The sequence below is a fragment of the Pollachius pollachius genome, assembly GCF_949987615.1.
Source record: "Pollachius pollachius genome assembly, chromosome: 3".
In the NCBI taxonomy this organism is placed as follows: domain Eukaryota; kingdom Metazoa; phylum Chordata; class Actinopteri; order Gadiformes; family Gadidae; genus Pollachius; species Pollachius pollachius.
Window position 1 is genome coordinate 50,799,008 of NC_136936.1, and position 17,705 is coordinate 50,816,712.

Genomic DNA, 17,705 nt, shown 5'->3' on the forward strand with positions numbered 1-17,705 from the left:
GGTTAGCTGTTGGGTCAGGTGTAGCTAGCCACTGAAGCCTCTAGCAGCGTCTCACCAACCAGTGTAAATGTGATAACCTGAAGGTTAGCGTCCAGTGTCTCCCCTCCTCTGCCCCAGCCAGCCTGTCTTATGATGAGTTCTTATCTTCTGTCCTCACCCAGGCCTGAGAAGATGGCCAAGCTCCCGGTGATCCTGGGCAATCTGGACGTCACCATCGACAGCGTGGCCCCCGACCTCACCAGTGAGTGCTCCGGTTGCTGCCTGCTGATGAACCATGAGCAAGAGGAACGCCATATCTACCCTGCTCTGAGGGATCACTGTCTGCTTACATTTTTACATTTTACATTTAGGGCATTTAGCAGACGCTTTTGTCCAAAGCGACTTACAATAAGTGCATTTGTTACAATAAGTACATTTGTCATAAGAAGTGAAACATTAAGATTAAGATATTCTGCTCTCTCTCTCTCTCTCTCTCTCTCTCTCTCTCTCTCTCGTGCTCTCTCTCTCTCTCTCTCTCTCCCCCTCTCTCTCTGTGTCTCAGACTGCGTTACCTCGTCCTACATTCCGTGAAGTCGTTCGATAACGGCGAGAAGGCCAACATCCTGTTTGAGGTGGAGGAGTTTGTGCCGAGCATTGCTAAGTGCTCCCAGCCGTTCACCACCTACAACAACCACCTGTACGTGTACCCCAGGCAGCTCAAGTACGACGGGCAGAAGGCCTTCGCCAAGGTACGCAGAGCCACCGTCTTAATGACGAAGCGCATCGCTATAGAATTACTGTACAATTGTCCCCTTACTGTACCGAGATTGATTGATATTTTTGTTTCTCTTCTTCTGACAAATAATTATCCGCAAATACTTATTCGCTTTGGCTAAATGGCCTTAATCTAAATATAAATAATTGCATGTGAATTAATAGTTGCATTGGTTCCTATGTAAAATCAATGTAACGTGTTCATACACACGTTTGTAAAAAGAAAAACGACGTGTCTGAACATAGATCAGACGGCATATTGCAGTGGGTTTCTGGGTGACGTTCTGCTGAAGGTCAGCTGTGGCCCCCCGGGGGCTCCTCTTGTTGACCCCACGGAGTGGACACCGTGCGTGGTCCACAGCTCACCGGCCGTCTCTGTTCTGTCCGTCCGTCCGCAGGCCAGGAACATCGCCGTGTGCATCGAGGTGAAGGACTCTGACGAGGAGGACGCCCTGCCGCTGAAGGTGAACGCAAACGCAGCAGTGAAGCGCAAAAGTGGCAGAGCCTGCACAGATTGTGCAACATTTAAAAATATTAAAATAAGATGACAAATAGAATACGAATAAGAAATAAAATAACAATCAAACAAATTAGCCCTATATAAAATACAAATCTGTAACAGTTTAAAAAATACATATGTGCAAAAAGGGTATACTGTACAGTAAATGGTATAAAATAATTAAGTTGAGGTAGTCTGCTATATCTTTTGTCTGCGTGTGTGCATGAGTTGGACAGCATGAGTGACTTGGGTGGGCGTCTTCTGTTTCAACACATCGCTCCCCTCCCACCTGGCGGCTAACCGTCCGTCTGTCCCACAGTGTATCTACGGGCGCCCGGGGGGACAGCTGTTCACCAAGAGTGCCTTAGCTGCCGTGCTCCATCACCAACACAACCCCGAGTTCTCTACGACGAGGTGAGACGGCCTCCCATCTCCCCCGTCACCCTGTGCCCTCTCTCGGTCTTCACAATGATGAGTGGGATGTAGTTCTGTCAAAGGGTGTTGAAGAGAATTCAACTCGCTCCAGAGGTTTTGAGGATGTTTCCACTCACCCGATACTCAATGAAGGTTTGTTGCTGTCACACCGAGTTGTCATGGTTGTCCCATGTTCTCCAGCTAGCTTTTACATTTCGTGACTATCAGAGAAGTGTGTCTGTCTGTCTGTCTGTGTTTTAAAGTTGTTTCTGCTCCTCCTTCAGTTCAAGATGGAGCTGCCGACTCAGCTCCACGAGAGGCACCACCTGCTCTTCACCTTCTACCACGTCAGCTGTGACAGCAACAGCAAGGCCAGCACCAAGAAGAGGGACATGGTGGAGACCCAAGGTACGCCACGCACTGCACCCATCCCTCACGGAGGGACCTTATTGTTGGGTTGGTGACCATTGTGTTTAAAACGAGCTCTGGACACCTCTCATGGGACAGGATATTCTATCAGTAAGCCCAAAAGGTTCTGGTTCTGGGTTTGAAACCCAATGTTTACAATGATGGTAAGCACCTTTGAGCAAGATGTCTCCCCCCTGACCTGCTCATTGATTAAATGTATCGTGAAAAGAATAGCCACTGCCAGCGGCTTTGTAGAAAAGCGTCAGCGGGGTCCCACAGCGGTGAGTAAACAGAGGTGCTGTCCTGCCCTGTATCCGTCTGTGACGCTGTGATGCCTGACCCCCCTCCCCCCCGCTGTCCGGTCCCCCAGTGGGCTACGCATGGATCCCCCTGCTGAAGGACGGCCGCATGATCATGAACGAGAGCCAGGCCTCCGTGGCCTCCAGCCTGCCCCGCCGGCTACCTCAGCTGCCAGGACGGAGCCCACCAAGGTAGGGGCCCCCCCCGCCCAGGAGCGGAGGACTCCCGGGGTCGGGTGATGGGGCGGAGGGGGACCCGGGTAGACCGACCGCTGGTCGGGGGGGTTGGAAGAACTCCAGGGGCAGACGGGGCGGACACGCGCACACGCAAACATGCAGGTGTGCGTGTGCACACGCCACACACACAGACACATACAGCTGACTACAGCGTTTATCAGCTCATAGGGACCCGGTCGTTACCAAATCAACGCGTACAACGCACACGTGCACGCACGCACACACATACAGAAACACACCCACACAAAATCAACGTGCATGCACATTCAGTGACAAATCAAGAGTGTGTGTGGGGGAGTGATAATTGACGGGGTACTACCATAGAGCAAACACATTTTGAGAGCATTACTAACAAGAATTGTTGTTGTCGTCGTTGTTGTTGTTGTTGAATGTTAGCACTCCGGCCCTGACGTCAAGTGGGTGGACGGAGGCAAGCCGCTCTTCAAGGTGTCCACTCACCTGGTCTCCACCGTGTACACCCAGGTCAGCCACGCCCTCTGGAGCTACGTCAGTACGATCTACACCTTCTGGGTCCAGAGCCTAACGCCTCCTCTCCCCCCTCCTCTCCCCTCTCCCCCCTCCTCTCCCCCCTCCTCTCCCCTCTCCCCCCTCCTCTCCCCCTCCTCTCCCCTCTTATCCCCCTCCTCTTCCCTCTCCTCTCCCCTCCCCTCCCCTCTCGTCTCCATCCTCTCCCCCCTCCTCTCCCCTCCCTCCTCTCCCCTCTCCCCCCTCCTCTCCTCCCTCCTCTCCCCTCTCGTCTCCATCCTCTCCCCTCTCCTCTCTCCTCTCGCCCCCCTCCTCTCCCCCCTCCTCGCCCCCCTCCTCTCCCCTCTCCCCCCTCCTCTCCCCTCTCATCCCCCTCCTCTTCCCTCTCCTCTCCCCTCCCTCCCCTCCCCTCTCGTCTCCATCCTCTCCCCCCTCCTCTCCCCTCCCTCCTCTCCCCTCTCCCCCATCGTCTCCCCTCTCGTCTCCCTCATCGTCCCTCTCCCCTCTCCTCTCTCCTCTCGCCCCCCTCCTCTCCCCCTCCTCTCCCCTCTCCCCTCTCCTTTCCCTCCTCTCCCTTCTCTCCCCCCTCTTGTCTCCCCCCTCCTCTCCCTCCTCCTCTCCCCCCATCCTCTCCCTCCTCCTCTCCCCTCTCGTCTCCCTCCTCTCCCCTCTCGTCTCCCTCCTCCCCTCTCCCCTCCCTCCTCTCCCCTCTCGTCTCCCTCCTCTCCCCTCCCTCCTCTCCCCTCCCTCCCCTCCCCTCTCGTCTCCATCCTCTCCCCCCTCCTCTCCCCTCCCTCCTCTCCCCTCTCCCCCATCGTCTCCCCTCTCGTCTCCCTCATCGTCCCTCTCCCCTCTCCTCTCTCCTCTCGCCCCCCTCCTCTCCCCCTCCTCTCCCCTCTCCCCTCTCCTTTCCCTCCTCTCCCTTCTCTCCCCCCTCTTGTCTCCCCCCTCCTCTCCCTCCTCCTCTCCCCCCATCCTCTCCCTCCTCCTCTCCCCTCTCGTCTCCCTCCTCTCCCCTCTCGTCTCCCTCCTCTCCCCTCTCGTCTCCCTCCTCTCCCCTCTCGTCTCCCTCCTCTCCCCCCTCCTCTCCCCTCCCTCCCCTCCCCTCTCGTCTCCATCCTCTCCCCCCTCCTCTCCCCTCCCTCCTCTCCCCTCTCCCCCATCGTCTCCCCTCTCGTCTCCCTCATCGTCCCTCTCCCCTCTCCTCTCTCCTCCCTCCTCTCCCCCTCCTCTCCCCTCTCCCCTCTCCTTTCCCTCCTCTCCCTTCTCTCCCCCCTCTTGTCTCCCCCCTCCTCTCCCTCCTCCTCTCCCCCCATCCTCTCCCTCCTCCTCTCCCCTCTCGTCTCCCTCCTCTCCCCTCTCGTCTCCCTCCTCTCCCCTCTCGTCTCCCTCCTCTCCCCTCCCTCCTCTCCCCTCCCTCCTCTCCCCTCTCGTCTCCCTCCTCTCCCCTCTGGTCTCCCTCCTCTCCCTCCTCTCCCCCCCTCCTCTCCGTCTCCAGGATCAGCATCTGCACAACTTCTTCCAGCACTGCCAGAGCGCCGCAGCCCAGCCGCCCTCGTCAGGGGGGGAGCTGGTCAAATACCTGAAGGTACGACCCCGTCCCGTCCGCGGCGCCGGGGGGGCAACGCTGACGAGGGCGCTCCTCTCCTTACCGCCCTGATGGAGCGACACACATGGGCGCGCGCACACGCACGTATTACAGAAGCACATGCACACGCACGCACACACAGAAAAGCCCGATGCTGAGCGGTCCCGGTCCCGCAGGCCGCTGACGTCCTCTCAGCGCTGACCCCTCCCCCCTCGCCCTTGTTTCACTCTATCTCTCCATCTGTGTTCGGCCGTTTGTCCGCGGCTGGTTGTTTATGCGGGGGGGGGGGGGGGGGGGGGGGGGGCAGGACAATGTTGTTGACGCGAGCCGCTCCTGATATCCCCTCCCTGAGAGCCAGGGCCCTTTGTCCCCCGGTACTGAACCAACACGGGGAAGGGGGGGGGCGTGACCTCCCGGGGTCTCAAACGTAAACATCAAAGCGCACTGGAACAATAGGCAGGTCGTGACCCCGGGGGGTCAGAGCGGGCCGCGGGGCGGTTTGTACCGCCTGTTTCCCGACTTGGCCGACCTCGGGCCAGCGTCCGGCGCGGGGACCGGGCAGGATGTGGTCCGCCTCCCCGCCGCGGCCGTAAAGCTCTCCGCGGTGGCTCCCGTGCAGCTGGGGCGAGCGTCCTTCTGCTTTATTGCCTTCCTGCCGCCTCTCCTGCCGTCGCTTCACCCCCCCCCCCCCCCCCGTCCGCTAGGTGAGGGGATTGGTTTGGAGCCCGCGGCAGGAAGCAGGGAGCTTCCCCTCCGTGATTGGATCCACTCTGGGCCAAACGGGCAGCGAAGGTCCACTCTGTTTTACCTTGTGTTTTAAACGCGTGTGTGTGTGTGTGTGTGCGTGTGTGTGTGTGTGTGTGTGTTCACTCTTTCTTCACCTAACCAGTGAGGACCTTTTCGCTCTATCATGTTGATTCTCATTCCTATCTGCTGAGCGTGTGTAACAGGTCCCATCCGTTCATAGCTGTGGCTGAAACGTTTACATCTACCCCAGGATGCGATCATTCCCAAACTCCATGATCATTAACAAACGACCTCTGAATGTGTCCTCACAACGCCCTTCGGTGACCTTACCCTCCCTGCATAGTTGGATAGTCATCATACACATTGATTTTTTTTTAAAGTGTGTTGATCTTTTTGTTCCATATTGTTGTTTGTATTTTCCTCCTGTACTTTATGTGATATCACGTTAAGGGTCTTTGAGTCCTGAGAACGGCTTCATTAATAAAGCACATTATCTTTATCACCGTCCTGTCGGCCCTGATGTGATCCCCCTGGCTCCTCCCCCTCAGAGCCTCCACGCCATGGAGAGCCACGTGATGATCAACTTCCTGCCCACCGTGCTCAACCAGCTGTTCAGGGTTCTGACGGCGGCCTCCAACGAGGAGGTGGCAGTCAACGTCACGCGGTACGCCTTCATCCTCCTCAGAGGGGGGGGGGGGGATGTGTTCATCACTTTAGCTTCATCTTTAACTCCTGAAGACACCATTATGGAGGGGGATGTTCATCATTAGACTCAACTGAGGACTTATTTGTTTAGTTCTAGCTTTAGTTCGTCCTTAATGATACTTATTTCCATTAGCATTCAAGACATTTCATATTTTGACACATACATGGAGCTACTTAGATTTAGCTGTTTTAGTTGACTAAGGAAGTAGATTGTTGGTTCCTCCCATGTTTTAGTGTCGAGGTTTGGAACTGATGTGTGTTTTTTACGGCTGGCCTGCAGAGTGATGATCCACATCGTGGCCCAGTGCCATGAGGAGGGGCTGGAGCACTACCTGAGGTCCTACGTCAAGGTAACGCAGCCCTTCCACAAACATCTCCCCGCAACTCCCCCAAACTCCCACCGACACTCAGCCACCGACACTCAGCCACCGACACTCAACCACCGACACTCAGCCACCGACACTCAGCCACCGACACCGTCAGCACGCAGAGATGTCCTTTCATGTGGCACTTAATGTACATACTTATTGTGTGTCGTATTTAGTACTTGGTTGTGTAGCATCTTATCCTAGCTGTCTTTGTTGTATCCGGGGATGAACATCCTCACAGTACCGACAGGTATATATTGTTGTTTCTCTCTCTTCTGACAAATGTACTGATTGTAAGTCGCGTTGGATGAAAGCGTCTGCTAAATGTCCTGAATGTAATCTAAACGTAAATGTCCTGTCCTTCTGCGCTGCAGTTTGTGTTCAAGACGGAGTCGTTCACGGCGTCCACCATCCGGTCGGTCCACGAGGAGCTGGCCAAGGCCATGACGGCCATCCTGAAGCCGTCCACAGACTTCCTCACCAGCAACAAGCTGCTGAAGGTGAGGCCGACGCACGGCGCACTGCCCCTAGGGGGGTGACAGCTCTCTGCTCCCCCCAGGGGGGACTGGGTCGGTCCCAGGGGCTGAAGTACAGGACGGTTATAACAGAGCCATGCTAAATAAATCAACCGATATGCACAGAACGTCAGAAAATATATATAGGTATAAATGCATTCAAAATGTTTCAATGTTTCAATATTATTGACAGTAGACAGCATTATCAACCTCATATGCTACACTACCGGCATAAATGTATATGCTAATAGAGATTGAACCACTGTTGAGTGGTCGAATACCGTATTATTTATGTAATAAGTTACTATTCGGTATTAACTCTCCATCGTCTCCACCCCTCTCCCCCAGTACTCCTGGTATTTCTTCGAGGCGCTGGTGAAGTCCATGGCCCAGTACCTGATCGAGAGCGGTAAAGTGAAGGTACGCGGCAGATAACTGTCATGTGGCCTGACTCACGCTGCGCTCTCTGTTGACTCGGCGGCTGCAATCAGCCGCCGCTTCCTGCTGGCGCTCAGCCTGGGTTCACTGCGTGCCTGGACCTGTGAGGCCACCGCAGTATCCACAGCCACAGATTACACTGCCCCCCCCCCCCCCCCCCCCCCTCTATAACCCACAACATTCCTTAAGCTAACTTACCCCACCGAGCCACCCTGTGTAATCTCAAGCTCCACTGTGCGAGGAACACACTCATTCTCCCACAATGCAATGGGGTTCCACTATACGATTTACTGTTTACAAATGTAGTCCTTTTTGCCCAAACTGATTGCTAGCAGCATGTAGGGCCGCGGGCTTCTTTCTAGCTCCTGTGATTAACATCACCTGACTCACCCTCTGTGTAGCCCTTGGGGTTTTTGCTATAATATTTCATATATTTGAATATGAAATTAAAGATGCTGTAAACCCAAGGAACAATCATGTACTAATTTGACTTCCTGGTTGCGTTATAGCTGTCACACCAATCGTGTCATTACATGGCTTCCTGGTTGTGTAATAGCATGACTTCCTGGTTGTGTAATAACATGACTTCCTGGTTGTGCAATAACATGACTTCCTAGTTGTGCAATAACATGAGTTCCTGGTTGTCTAATAACATGACTTCCTGCCGGTTTCCCCCCAGCTGTCGAGGAACCAGCGGTTCTCGGCGTCCTTCCACCACACGGTGGAGACGCTGGTCAACATGATGATGCCCCACGTGACCCAGAAGTACAAAGACAACCTGGACGCCGCCCGCAACGCCAACCACAGCCTTGCCGTCTTCGTCAAGGTGAGGGTCTCTCCAACACCAACTTGTAGATCGTTATTTGCGATGATTTAGAAGCACCATACGTGTGTGCGTAATGCGTGTACATAGTAAGATATTGACTGAGGTACATCAAGGTCACAGAAGATTCTGTTTTTGCTGTTAACACGGTTTTTGTTTATGTTGCAGCGGTGTTTCACGCTGATGGATCGAGGCTTCGTCTTCAAGCAGATCAACAACTACATTCACTGCTTCATGCCCGGTGACCCCAAGGTAAGGAGCCCACTCACCCAGCTCCTCATTCATTCACTCACCCAGCTCCTCATCCATTCACTCGCCCAGCCCCTCATTCACTCACCAGCCCCTCATTCATTCATTCACTCTTCCCTCTGCAGAGTCATTAAACAGCATGATTAGAACGTGCAGTGATAATATCTGCATCTTTTTAATCTATGCAGAATGTTTTTAGAGGTTATTGTTTTGCTATTCAATAATAATTGTTATATATTAAAGCTGTTTTTGTGTTGTGTTTTTGTACACAGACCTTATTTGAGTTCAAGTTTGAGTTCCTGCGCGTCATCTGCAACCATGAGCACTACATCCCCCTCAACCTGCCCATGCCCTTTGGCAAGGGACGGATACAGAGGTTCCAAGGTGAGGAGGGATCTGAACAGCTTCCAGTGTACTGATGACTTAGTGTTGCTTGTGTTATGTGATCAAATCCCCCAATGCTCACGTCACTGTGGCAAACATGGACGCTTTCATGTAATCCCTCATAAAAAGTTATCACTCATATTGAGTACACATCATTTCACTATCACATAAATAAGATACACGGGATACATAAAAAACATACGATGCATACGAAACATACGATATAAACGTGTTCTGTTTTTACATCTGTTTTCACAGAGTTGACGGTTCTGTTATTCTCTCCCTCTCTACTCACACGTAGCTTTACTAGCTCCTAGCATGGAGTCATTTGACACTCCAGTAGGTAGGTGAGAATCAGGAGGCTGATTGTTTATAGAGTGAAATTAAAAAGCTAAAATAATCTAAGAACTGTTCCCAAAACACTAAGCAGAGCTCGGTTGATTCCCTGAACACATTTAATCAGCGCAGTGATAACGCTTACGCTCAGAATGTTCTGTGCTAAAAACGCTGCGTTTGGTTGTGCATAGATCAATTAATATTGCTGAATATGCTTATCTACAACTGTGATTTGGCTCGTTTGTGTGAGACAACGGCTTGTGGTTTGGCTGTGTTCAGGGTTCATGAGGTGATTGTAACAGCAATAACCCTGGGATTTGATGTCTTTGCTTTAATTATCTGCATACAATATGGGAGTTAATATGGACTCAATCTGATGAATAGATTTCATTCTGGATATTTTACTTAATGTGATTTGTTTACCTTGTGATTTCTGTTTTGTTTGAAACACTGTTTATAGCACTCATGAGCAAATTGATTTCTGTAATTTGATTGATACATTTTTAACTTGTGTAAGACGTTATGAACTGCATTCACTCAAGCATCAAAACGATATTCCTTAAAGCACAAATCATCAGAGCCGAGAATCCTAATCAGTGTTTCTTCTTTAACACGTTTTAACCCGTAGTTACCCTGGTACTAACCCGGGGGGCGTTCACTCCCCAGCAAACACATTCTCCATGACGGCTCTAACCACAGGCATCTGGTGTTTTCGTCAACACTAATCTCCGCCTCTAACTGCATCTCCTCCCTGAGCGTCTGGAGAGCTCCTCCTCCTCTGGAGAGCTCCTCCTCCTCCTCTGGAGAGCTCCTCCTCCTCCTCTGGGGAGCTCCTCCTCCTCCTCTGGAGAGCTCCGCCTCCTCTGCACCGTCACTCAACAGCGCTCTGTTCCTCCTCCACCCTCAGACCTCCAGCTGGACTACTCTCTGACGGAGGACTTCTGCCGGAACCACTTCCTGGTTGGGCTCCTCCTCCGGGAGGTGGGCGGGGCCCTGCAGGAGTTCCGGGAGATCCGGGGGATCTCCATCCACGTGCTCAAGAGCCTGATGATCAAGCACACCTTCGACGACCGCTACACCCAACAAGGTGGGGCTCCCCCCCCCCCCCTGCCTCCCCCCTGGGGTTCCATGACCCCTCAAGGTTACGGTTCGGTTAAAGGTCCCATGACATGCCTCCAGGTGTGAGTGTGATTAGCCGTTACAAGCTGTTTTGAGAATCAGCCCCTTATGACATCACAAGTGGGCGTGTCCACCTAGATGTATGACGGATAGATGAGCAACGTATGCTTCAGTCCACTGGGTAGGCTGGTTGACTGATCTATCCAGCACACATCTAGGAGGACACGCCAACAAGTGATGTCATATGGGGCAGATTTTCAATACGGCTTTTAAGGCTAATCACACTCACACCTGGTGGCATGTCATGGGACCTTTAAGGCTGCTGTAGGTCAGTGGGGACAGTTGTAAATAGAGACAGTAGAGGATGGTTAGTATGTGGCTCGGCTGGTAACCAGAAGGTTGCTAGTTCGATCCCCGGCTCCTCCTAGCTGAGTGTCGAGGTGTCCCTGAGCGAGACGCCTCACCCTGACTGCTCCTGACCAGCTGGCTGTCGCCCTGCGTGGCTGACTCCGCCGTCGGTGTGTGAATGTGTGCAGGAATGGGTAGTATTGAAAAGCGCTTTGAGTGGCTGCAAAAATGCGGTCCATTTACCAAGAAGGGAAGGTTGACAGTTGTAAAGAGAGACAGCAGATAAATGGAAGATAAATAACCCCAAAGAAAACGTCACTGTTTCAACACACACCTGTGATGACAGGCAAGATGGATTCCCTGAACCAGTCAGGGAAGAGATGCCTTGATTGATCAGAAAGGAGCTTGGAGCGGTCCAAAAAATCGAAATTGTTGCAAAGAGAGGAAGGCATCAACATGAAACAGATATTATCACAGAGCATTTCACTCACTAAAAGCTGACGGATAGATAAAGCCTTTGCAGCAAATGACACTCTAATTACTGTTGTTAAATCTTGCCAACAGCACATGAAAGCCTCTCGATTTTTTTTTATAGAGTCAGCAAGCCAGACTAGCCACTCTCTACCTGCCCTTGTTTGGCCTGCTGCAAGAGAACGTCAACAGACTGAACGTGAAGGAAGTCACCCCATTCAGCGTCAACCACTCCAACAACGTAAGAGCGCCATCTTGTGGTGGTACATCGACACTACAGGCAAATAAAGTGACTGAAAGAATGTTTTCGTTCTTGGCCTTGATTCTGCTTGTTTTTGTTTCAGAATGGAAGAGACGATAACCTTTCGGGCAATGCCCTGATGACCCCTCCCAGGTCCAGCACTTTTCTGGACAACAGTTTACACAAAGATGTGTTTGGAGTCATCTCTGGCACTGGTGGGTTTAAACAGGACTGAGAAATCTGGACGATTTTTATTTACTTTATTCTATTGGAGTTTGTGCCTTTATTGACAGGACAAATTAATTTGTCATGCCACCACTCCACCTCATTATGTTGGAGGTTTAGTCAGACTAGGCAAATAAAGGGACTTAGATTTTGCACAGTCACACTAGTGTTACTAATGTGGAGGTTTAGTCAAACTAGTGTTACTAAGGTGGAGGTTTAATCACACTAGTGTTACTAAGGTGGAGGTTTAATCACACTAGTGTTACTAAGGTGGATGTTTAATCACACTAGTGTTACTAAGGTGGAGGTTTAGTCACACTAGTGTTACTAAGGTGGAGGTTTAGTCACACTAGTGTTACTAAGGTGGAGGTTTAATCACACTAGTGTTACTAAGGTGGAGGTTTAATCACACTAGTGTTACTAAGGTGGATGTTTAATCACACTAGTGTTACTAAGGTGGAGGTTTAGTCACATTAGTGTTACTAAGGTGGATGTTTAATCACACTAGTGTTACTAAGGTGGAGGTTTAGTCACTAGTGTTACTAAGGTGGAGGTTTAGTCAGACTAGCGTTACTACGGTGGAGGTTTAGTCACACTGGCGTTGTTCTCCCCCCCAGCCTCTCCTCACACCACCTCCACCCCAAACATCAACCTGGTCCGCAACGCAGACTCGCGGGGCTCCCTCATCAGCACCGACTCCGGCAGCAGTCTGACGGAGAAGCACCACGACAAGGCCAACTCCCTGGACAAGGTGACTCCCAGCACCGGGACCGAAGCATCCTTCGTTCAAACGTCGGGCTGTGACTGATGAACTCGTGCTGAACGCCTCCCCCACGAAATTGTGTTTCTTGTGTTGGCATCGAGTACAAAAACACGTGATTATACATGCTGCCATTAGGCGATTGGCTGAGGGCACCTAAAGGAACGTTACTCTGACTGTAACCCTAACCATTCACCCCCCCCCCCCCCCCCCCCCCCCCCCACGAGGGAGTTTGCGCGGCGCCACTCTGTCAATGTCCTGCGCTTCCTCGCGGACGCAGAGGAGCTCGCGCTCGCCAAGCGCGCCAAACGCGTCACCATGGACTTCTCGATGCTGTCGGCCCCCCGGCTGCTGGCGGGCCCCGGCCCCCCCGCCCGTCATTCCTCTTCAAGTATAACCATCCCCCCGACCCCGCCCTGAAAAAGGACGCTTCCGTCTCTTTTTTAGCGTTTTCAGCCTCACTCATTCTTCCTCAGCGAAGGGAACGACTCTCGGAGAATTCTCCCCCAAAGCGAGGAGGGAGAATGACTGAATCCCAGCTGGGAATATCCCAGCATCTGTGTGTGTGTGTGTGTTTGTTCCTGTGTGTGTGTGTGGAATTCTGTGTTTGCCTTTCGGTTTCGAGCCCTTTCTTTGCCAGATGATCTCCAGGCAGGGTCGTGTGTTTTATCTGGTGCCACGGACTGGAGCTGCTGTCGTATAATCAAACTGCCGTCTTATCGGCCGTGCTGCGGCTGTCTGGCCTCCCACATGTTCTCGTTATGACGCACACTGACAGGGATTTATCTGCACTCTCAGAACCCTTCCTCCTGTGTAACGTTGCGTTCTAAACCTGGACGACGGATCTGAGAGCGACCGCAGGGATAAGGATATATTTACTTTATTAGAGGTGGTATATGGCTGGTTTGGAAAGAGTAGGGAGGGGGCAGGACCAGAGAGTTGGGTTAAGTACCCTTAAGTATCCTTAAGCACCCTTAATTGTGTGGTTATTACTTTGGTTTTGGTCTTGGGCGGACTTTTCAAGGTTCTTTGTAACACTCAGATTGTCGATTTTTGCAGATTTTCCTTTGCAAATAAGGAGGGGAAGCAATAAAATTCATCCAGAAATAAATTAAACATCCATGACGGCATCATTCTAAATCGGAATGTTTGCTTTTCGCCATAGCAGCATCACACTGCAGCCCATCAGAAGCCAGCATAGGCTGCAGCCGCATGAAGGCTAGCCCTCTCTCTGCTCATGGTTTCCATGAAGTCATCTCCAGTTGGTTGCCTCGTCTAGACCGCTGGCAAACAAACGGTAGAGCTGCTGCTGCTTGCTGGCTCTCCTCTGATTGCTTTGGACCATTTTTAGACCACTTCTAGCCCTGTCATTTCAAGCCTCTTCTCCCTGCATAGCGCCCCTCTGTAGGCCTGACCCTGTGGTAGAGCCCGTGTTCAGATCCCGGGCACGGCGTTATAAACGTTGTGTTCTGCGCTGACGTGCAACAGGTAGATGGATAGAGCTGCTGATGTCAGGATCCGATGCGTTGTGATGTGATCTCCTCTCTCGGCGTCTCCGGTGGACGCTCGTGGACTGCGCTCCGTCTCATCCGGCGGTGCTTTTGGTCCTGAAGTGGAACACATTATGATTGGTTTATTCAGTTCTATGACCAAAACACTCCACTGTGGTGAGCTGGATCATCCATGAATGTTTTAATCAGATTGTAGGTTTACATTTTCGCTCCCCTTAGGTGGCAAATGATTCAATGATAATGCATAATTTACTAATTCTTAAAAACCTCTCTTACAAATTCAAACTTCAATACGTTGATCTGATCTCCCAATTCAATCAGCTTTAGTGAAATCATTCTTCCACTGGTATCTCTGGCAGAGTCTCCTGCCGTAGCGCCGTCTGCCGATGTGAACACTGTTGTCGTTGTTCCTCCACCCTCCCTGACTGATGTCTGATGTCTCCGTCCGCCCAGAACCAGCCCGCCTCCACCCTGGGCAGCTGCCTGCTCCGCAGTGACAAGCTGGAGCAGGCGGAGATCAAGAGCCTCCTCATGTGCTTCCTCCATGTCCTCAAGAGCATGTCCGAAGGTAGGAGGAACCCTCTCTCTCTGATTCAGTCTACAAAGGGGTCTTCTGGCCCGGCGGCCATCTTGGTTCCAAACGGATGGAGTTTGGGGAACTTGTTCACCTGGCGGCCATCTTGGATCCAAACGCTAGCATGGTGAGGGGAACTGAATGCGGAGCTCCGCATTCAGTTCCCCTCACCATGCTAGCGTTTGGATCCAAGATGGCCGCCGGGTGAACAAGTTCCACCAACTGAAAGCACGGTGAATCCGAAATCAACTCATCGATCCGTTCCTCCCGTTTCAGATGCTCTGTTCACCTACTGGAGCAAGGCCTCGTCGGTCGAGTTGATGGACTTTTTCACTCTCGTCGAGTAAGGGAGACTTCGGTTCTTACTGTGAATGAGTGTGGTAACATGCCAGGTCGCGACGTCTGTTGAGATGTATCGAAGCAATGTGGGTTTTCTTCTTTGTTTCCTTAGAGTTTGCCTCCATCAGTTCAGATACATGGGGAAGCGATACATCGCCAGGTAACGTCCCCGCCTTTATTGATTACTGATGTATGGTAATGTTATGGCAAAACATAGACATTTACATTATAAAGATAATAGAATCTGAAAAGTATCAAGCATGAATTTATGGATATATCCTTCTGATTATACATCCGATGTTACATCGTGCTTGTCTCTTATTCTTCCAGTATTGAAAGTAAAGTCTAATGTGTGTGTGCTCACTGTGTAACCGTTTGAAGATATGCTCCCTGTGTCATCATGTGTGTATGTAAACCATGCTAGCCGTTAGCTGTAGCGTCTCTGTTGTAAATCCACCCCCAGTGCACTATGCCGTCTCTGCCCCCCCCCCCCGCTGAGGGCTTTGGTGGGTGTCCACTCTCTCTAACCCTCCCACCTCTCTCCATCTCTATTCATCCTAACTGCTGGCAAGTTGTAACATGTAGAGCTAAGGGCGGGCCACCGCCCCCCTCCTGCTGGGGTAAGACTAGCGTCTGGAACGCCCAGACTCTCCTCTCTCTCCACTAACGCATGCCTTCTTCTGTTGCCGTGCGGTGATGCGGTGTGACGCGTGTGTGTTGGACTGTGTTGCCGTGCGGTGATGCTGTGAAGTGTGACGTGTTTGTGTTGGAGTGTGTTGTTGTGAGGTGTGTGTGTGTTGGAGTGTGTTGCTGTGAGGTGTGGTGTGTGTTGGAGTGTGGCCGTGCGGTGATGCTGTGATGTTTGCGTGTGTTGGAGTGTGTTGCTGTGAGGTGTGTGTTGGAGTGTGTTGCTGTGAGGTGTGGTGTGTGTTGGAGTGTGTTGCTGTGAGGTGTGTGTGTGTGTTGTAGTGTGTTGCTGTGATGTGTGCCTGTGTGTTGGAGTGTGTTGCTGTGAGGTGTGTGTGTGTGTGTTGTAGTGTGTTGCTGTGATGTGTGCGTGTGTTGGAGTGTGTTGCTGTGAGGTGTGTGTTGGAGTGTGTTGCTGTGAGGTGTGTGTGTGTTGCTGTGAGGTGTGTGTGTGTTGCTGTGAGGTGTGTGTTGGAGTGTGTTGCTGTGAGGTGTGTGTTGGAGTGTGTTGCTGTGAGGTGTGGTGTGTGTTGGAGTGTGTTGCTGTGAGGTGTGTGTGTGTTGCTGTGAGGTGTGTGTTGCTGTGAGGTGTGTGTTGGAGTGTGTTGCTGTGAGGTGTGTGTTGGAGTGTGTTGCTGTGATGTGTGTGTGTGTGTGTGTTGGAGTGTGTTGCTGTGAGGTGTGTGTTGGAGTGTGTTGTTGTGAGGTGTGTGTTGGAGTGTGTTGCTGTGAGGTGTGTGTTGGAGTGTGTTGCTGTGAGGTGTGTGTTGAAGTGTGTTGCTGTGATGTTTGTGTGTGTGTTGGAGTGTGTTGCTGTGAGGTGTGTGTTGGAGTGTGTTGCTGTGAGCTGGTGTTGGAGTGTGTTGCTGTGAGGTGTGTGTTGGAGTGTGTTGCTGTGATGTGTGCGTGTGTTGGAGTGTGTTGCTGTGAGGTGTGTGTTGGAGTGTGTTGCTGTGAGGTGTGTGTGTGTGTTGGAGTATTGCATGGCTTGCCCTGTTTCAGAGGCCTGGGCCGCCTGTCTCTGCTGATATCGCCGTGGCTCTTATCTGGTTCAAACCGCATGCTGCTCAACGTGTCATCTTGTTCGTTCCCACGATGCTCGGAGACTAGCTGTCATGTTTGTCCAGAAATGCGCAAACAAGTCCTGTGTAATTTTGGGCTGAACCTTTTAGTATGGGTGTTGACGTATACACAGAATCCTAGAGGCTAACTCTACCATAGCTAGGACTACTTTTGACCTATTTCAGTATAATGCTCAAATATACTTTATGAATTGTAAATATTGTTAAATATAATTGTACCTATATCAATCTGATATGTAATTGTATAGAGTTTTCTATTAATGTTGTCTTTAAGGATAAAGATTTTTTTTTATTCAAACTGCTTCCACACTAGATCTATTTCTTTTCAACATATTTTGCCTCAGACTGACTGAATCAGACCTGTCAGCCCCTCCCCCCCCCTCCCCGTATGACGAAGCCAAGCCCGGCTGTTCCCCCTCCCACTCCTCTGACCCTTTCCTGTTTCCTGTTTCCTGTTTCCACGTCAGGAACCAGGATGGGGGGGCGGGACCCGTTGCTCACGAGCGGAAGGCTCAGACTCTGCCTGTGTCCCGCAGCAGGGCGGGGATGATGCATGCCCGCTTACAGCAGCTCAGCAGCCTGGATAACTCTCACACTTTTAACCACAGTAAGTCGCCCTCCATCCCTCCTGTAACACACGTCTAACCGCAGGAAGTCACCCTCCATCCACACACATTCATATCATCTTCATCCTCGTCATCCTCATCCTCATCATCCTCGTCATCCTCATCACCATCACCCACCCTGCCATCACACGGATGCCTCTTGCCCATCTCTCTCTCTCTCTCTCTCTCTCTCTCTCTCTCTCTCTCTCTCTCTCTCTCTCTCTCTCTCTCTCTCTCTCTCTCTCGCTCTCTCATTCTCTCTCTCTCTCTCTTTCTCTCTCTCGCTCCCTCTCTCTCTCTCGCTCTCTCTCTAGCTCTCTCTCTCTCTCTCTCTCTCTCTCTCGCTCTCTCTTTCTCTCTCTCACTCTCTCATTCTCTCTCTCGCTCTCTCTTTCTCTCTCTCACTCTCTCATTCTCTCTCTCTCTCTTTCTCTCTCTCTCTCTCTCTCTCTCGCTCTCTCTCTCTCTCTCTCTCTCTTAAACACGTTGACCTC

General features: G+C 51.6%; 1 protein-coding gene across 1 annotated transcript in view; it reads left to right on the plus strand.

Annotated features, from left to right (window-relative positions):
* LOC307072027 (dedicator of cytokinesis protein 9-like) overlaps positions 1–17,705 on the plus strand; it is a 60,424-nt gene that overhangs the window by 28,676 nt on the left and 14,043 nt on the right. The window contains 28 exon segments of the mRNA XM_079731185.1: positions 162–241; positions 542–565; positions 568–728; positions 1,152–1,217; positions 1,572–1,655; positions 1,658–1,666; positions 1,951–2,074; positions 2,445–2,533; positions 2,535–2,565; positions 3,007–3,011; positions 3,013–3,093; positions 4,595–4,684; positions 5,980–6,095; positions 6,417–6,486; positions 6,879–7,004; positions 7,368–7,439; positions 8,137–8,283; positions 8,449–8,532; positions 8,802–8,913; positions 10,157–10,332; positions 10,334–10,336; positions 11,312–11,428; positions 11,532–11,643; positions 12,271–12,404; positions 14,378–14,492; positions 14,775–14,841; positions 14,950–14,997; positions 17,074–17,213. Of these exon segments, the coding sequence (XP_079587311.1) occupies positions 162–241; positions 542–565; positions 568–728; positions 1,152–1,217; positions 1,572–1,655; positions 1,658–1,666; positions 1,951–2,074; positions 2,445–2,533; positions 2,535–2,565; positions 3,007–3,011; positions 3,013–3,093; positions 4,595–4,684; positions 5,980–6,095; positions 6,417–6,486; positions 6,879–7,004; positions 7,368–7,439; positions 8,137–8,283; positions 8,449–8,532; positions 8,802–8,913; positions 10,157–10,332; positions 10,334–10,336; positions 11,312–11,428; positions 11,532–11,643; positions 12,271–12,404; positions 14,378–14,492; positions 14,775–14,841; positions 14,950–14,997; positions 17,074–17,213 (2,483 nt within the window).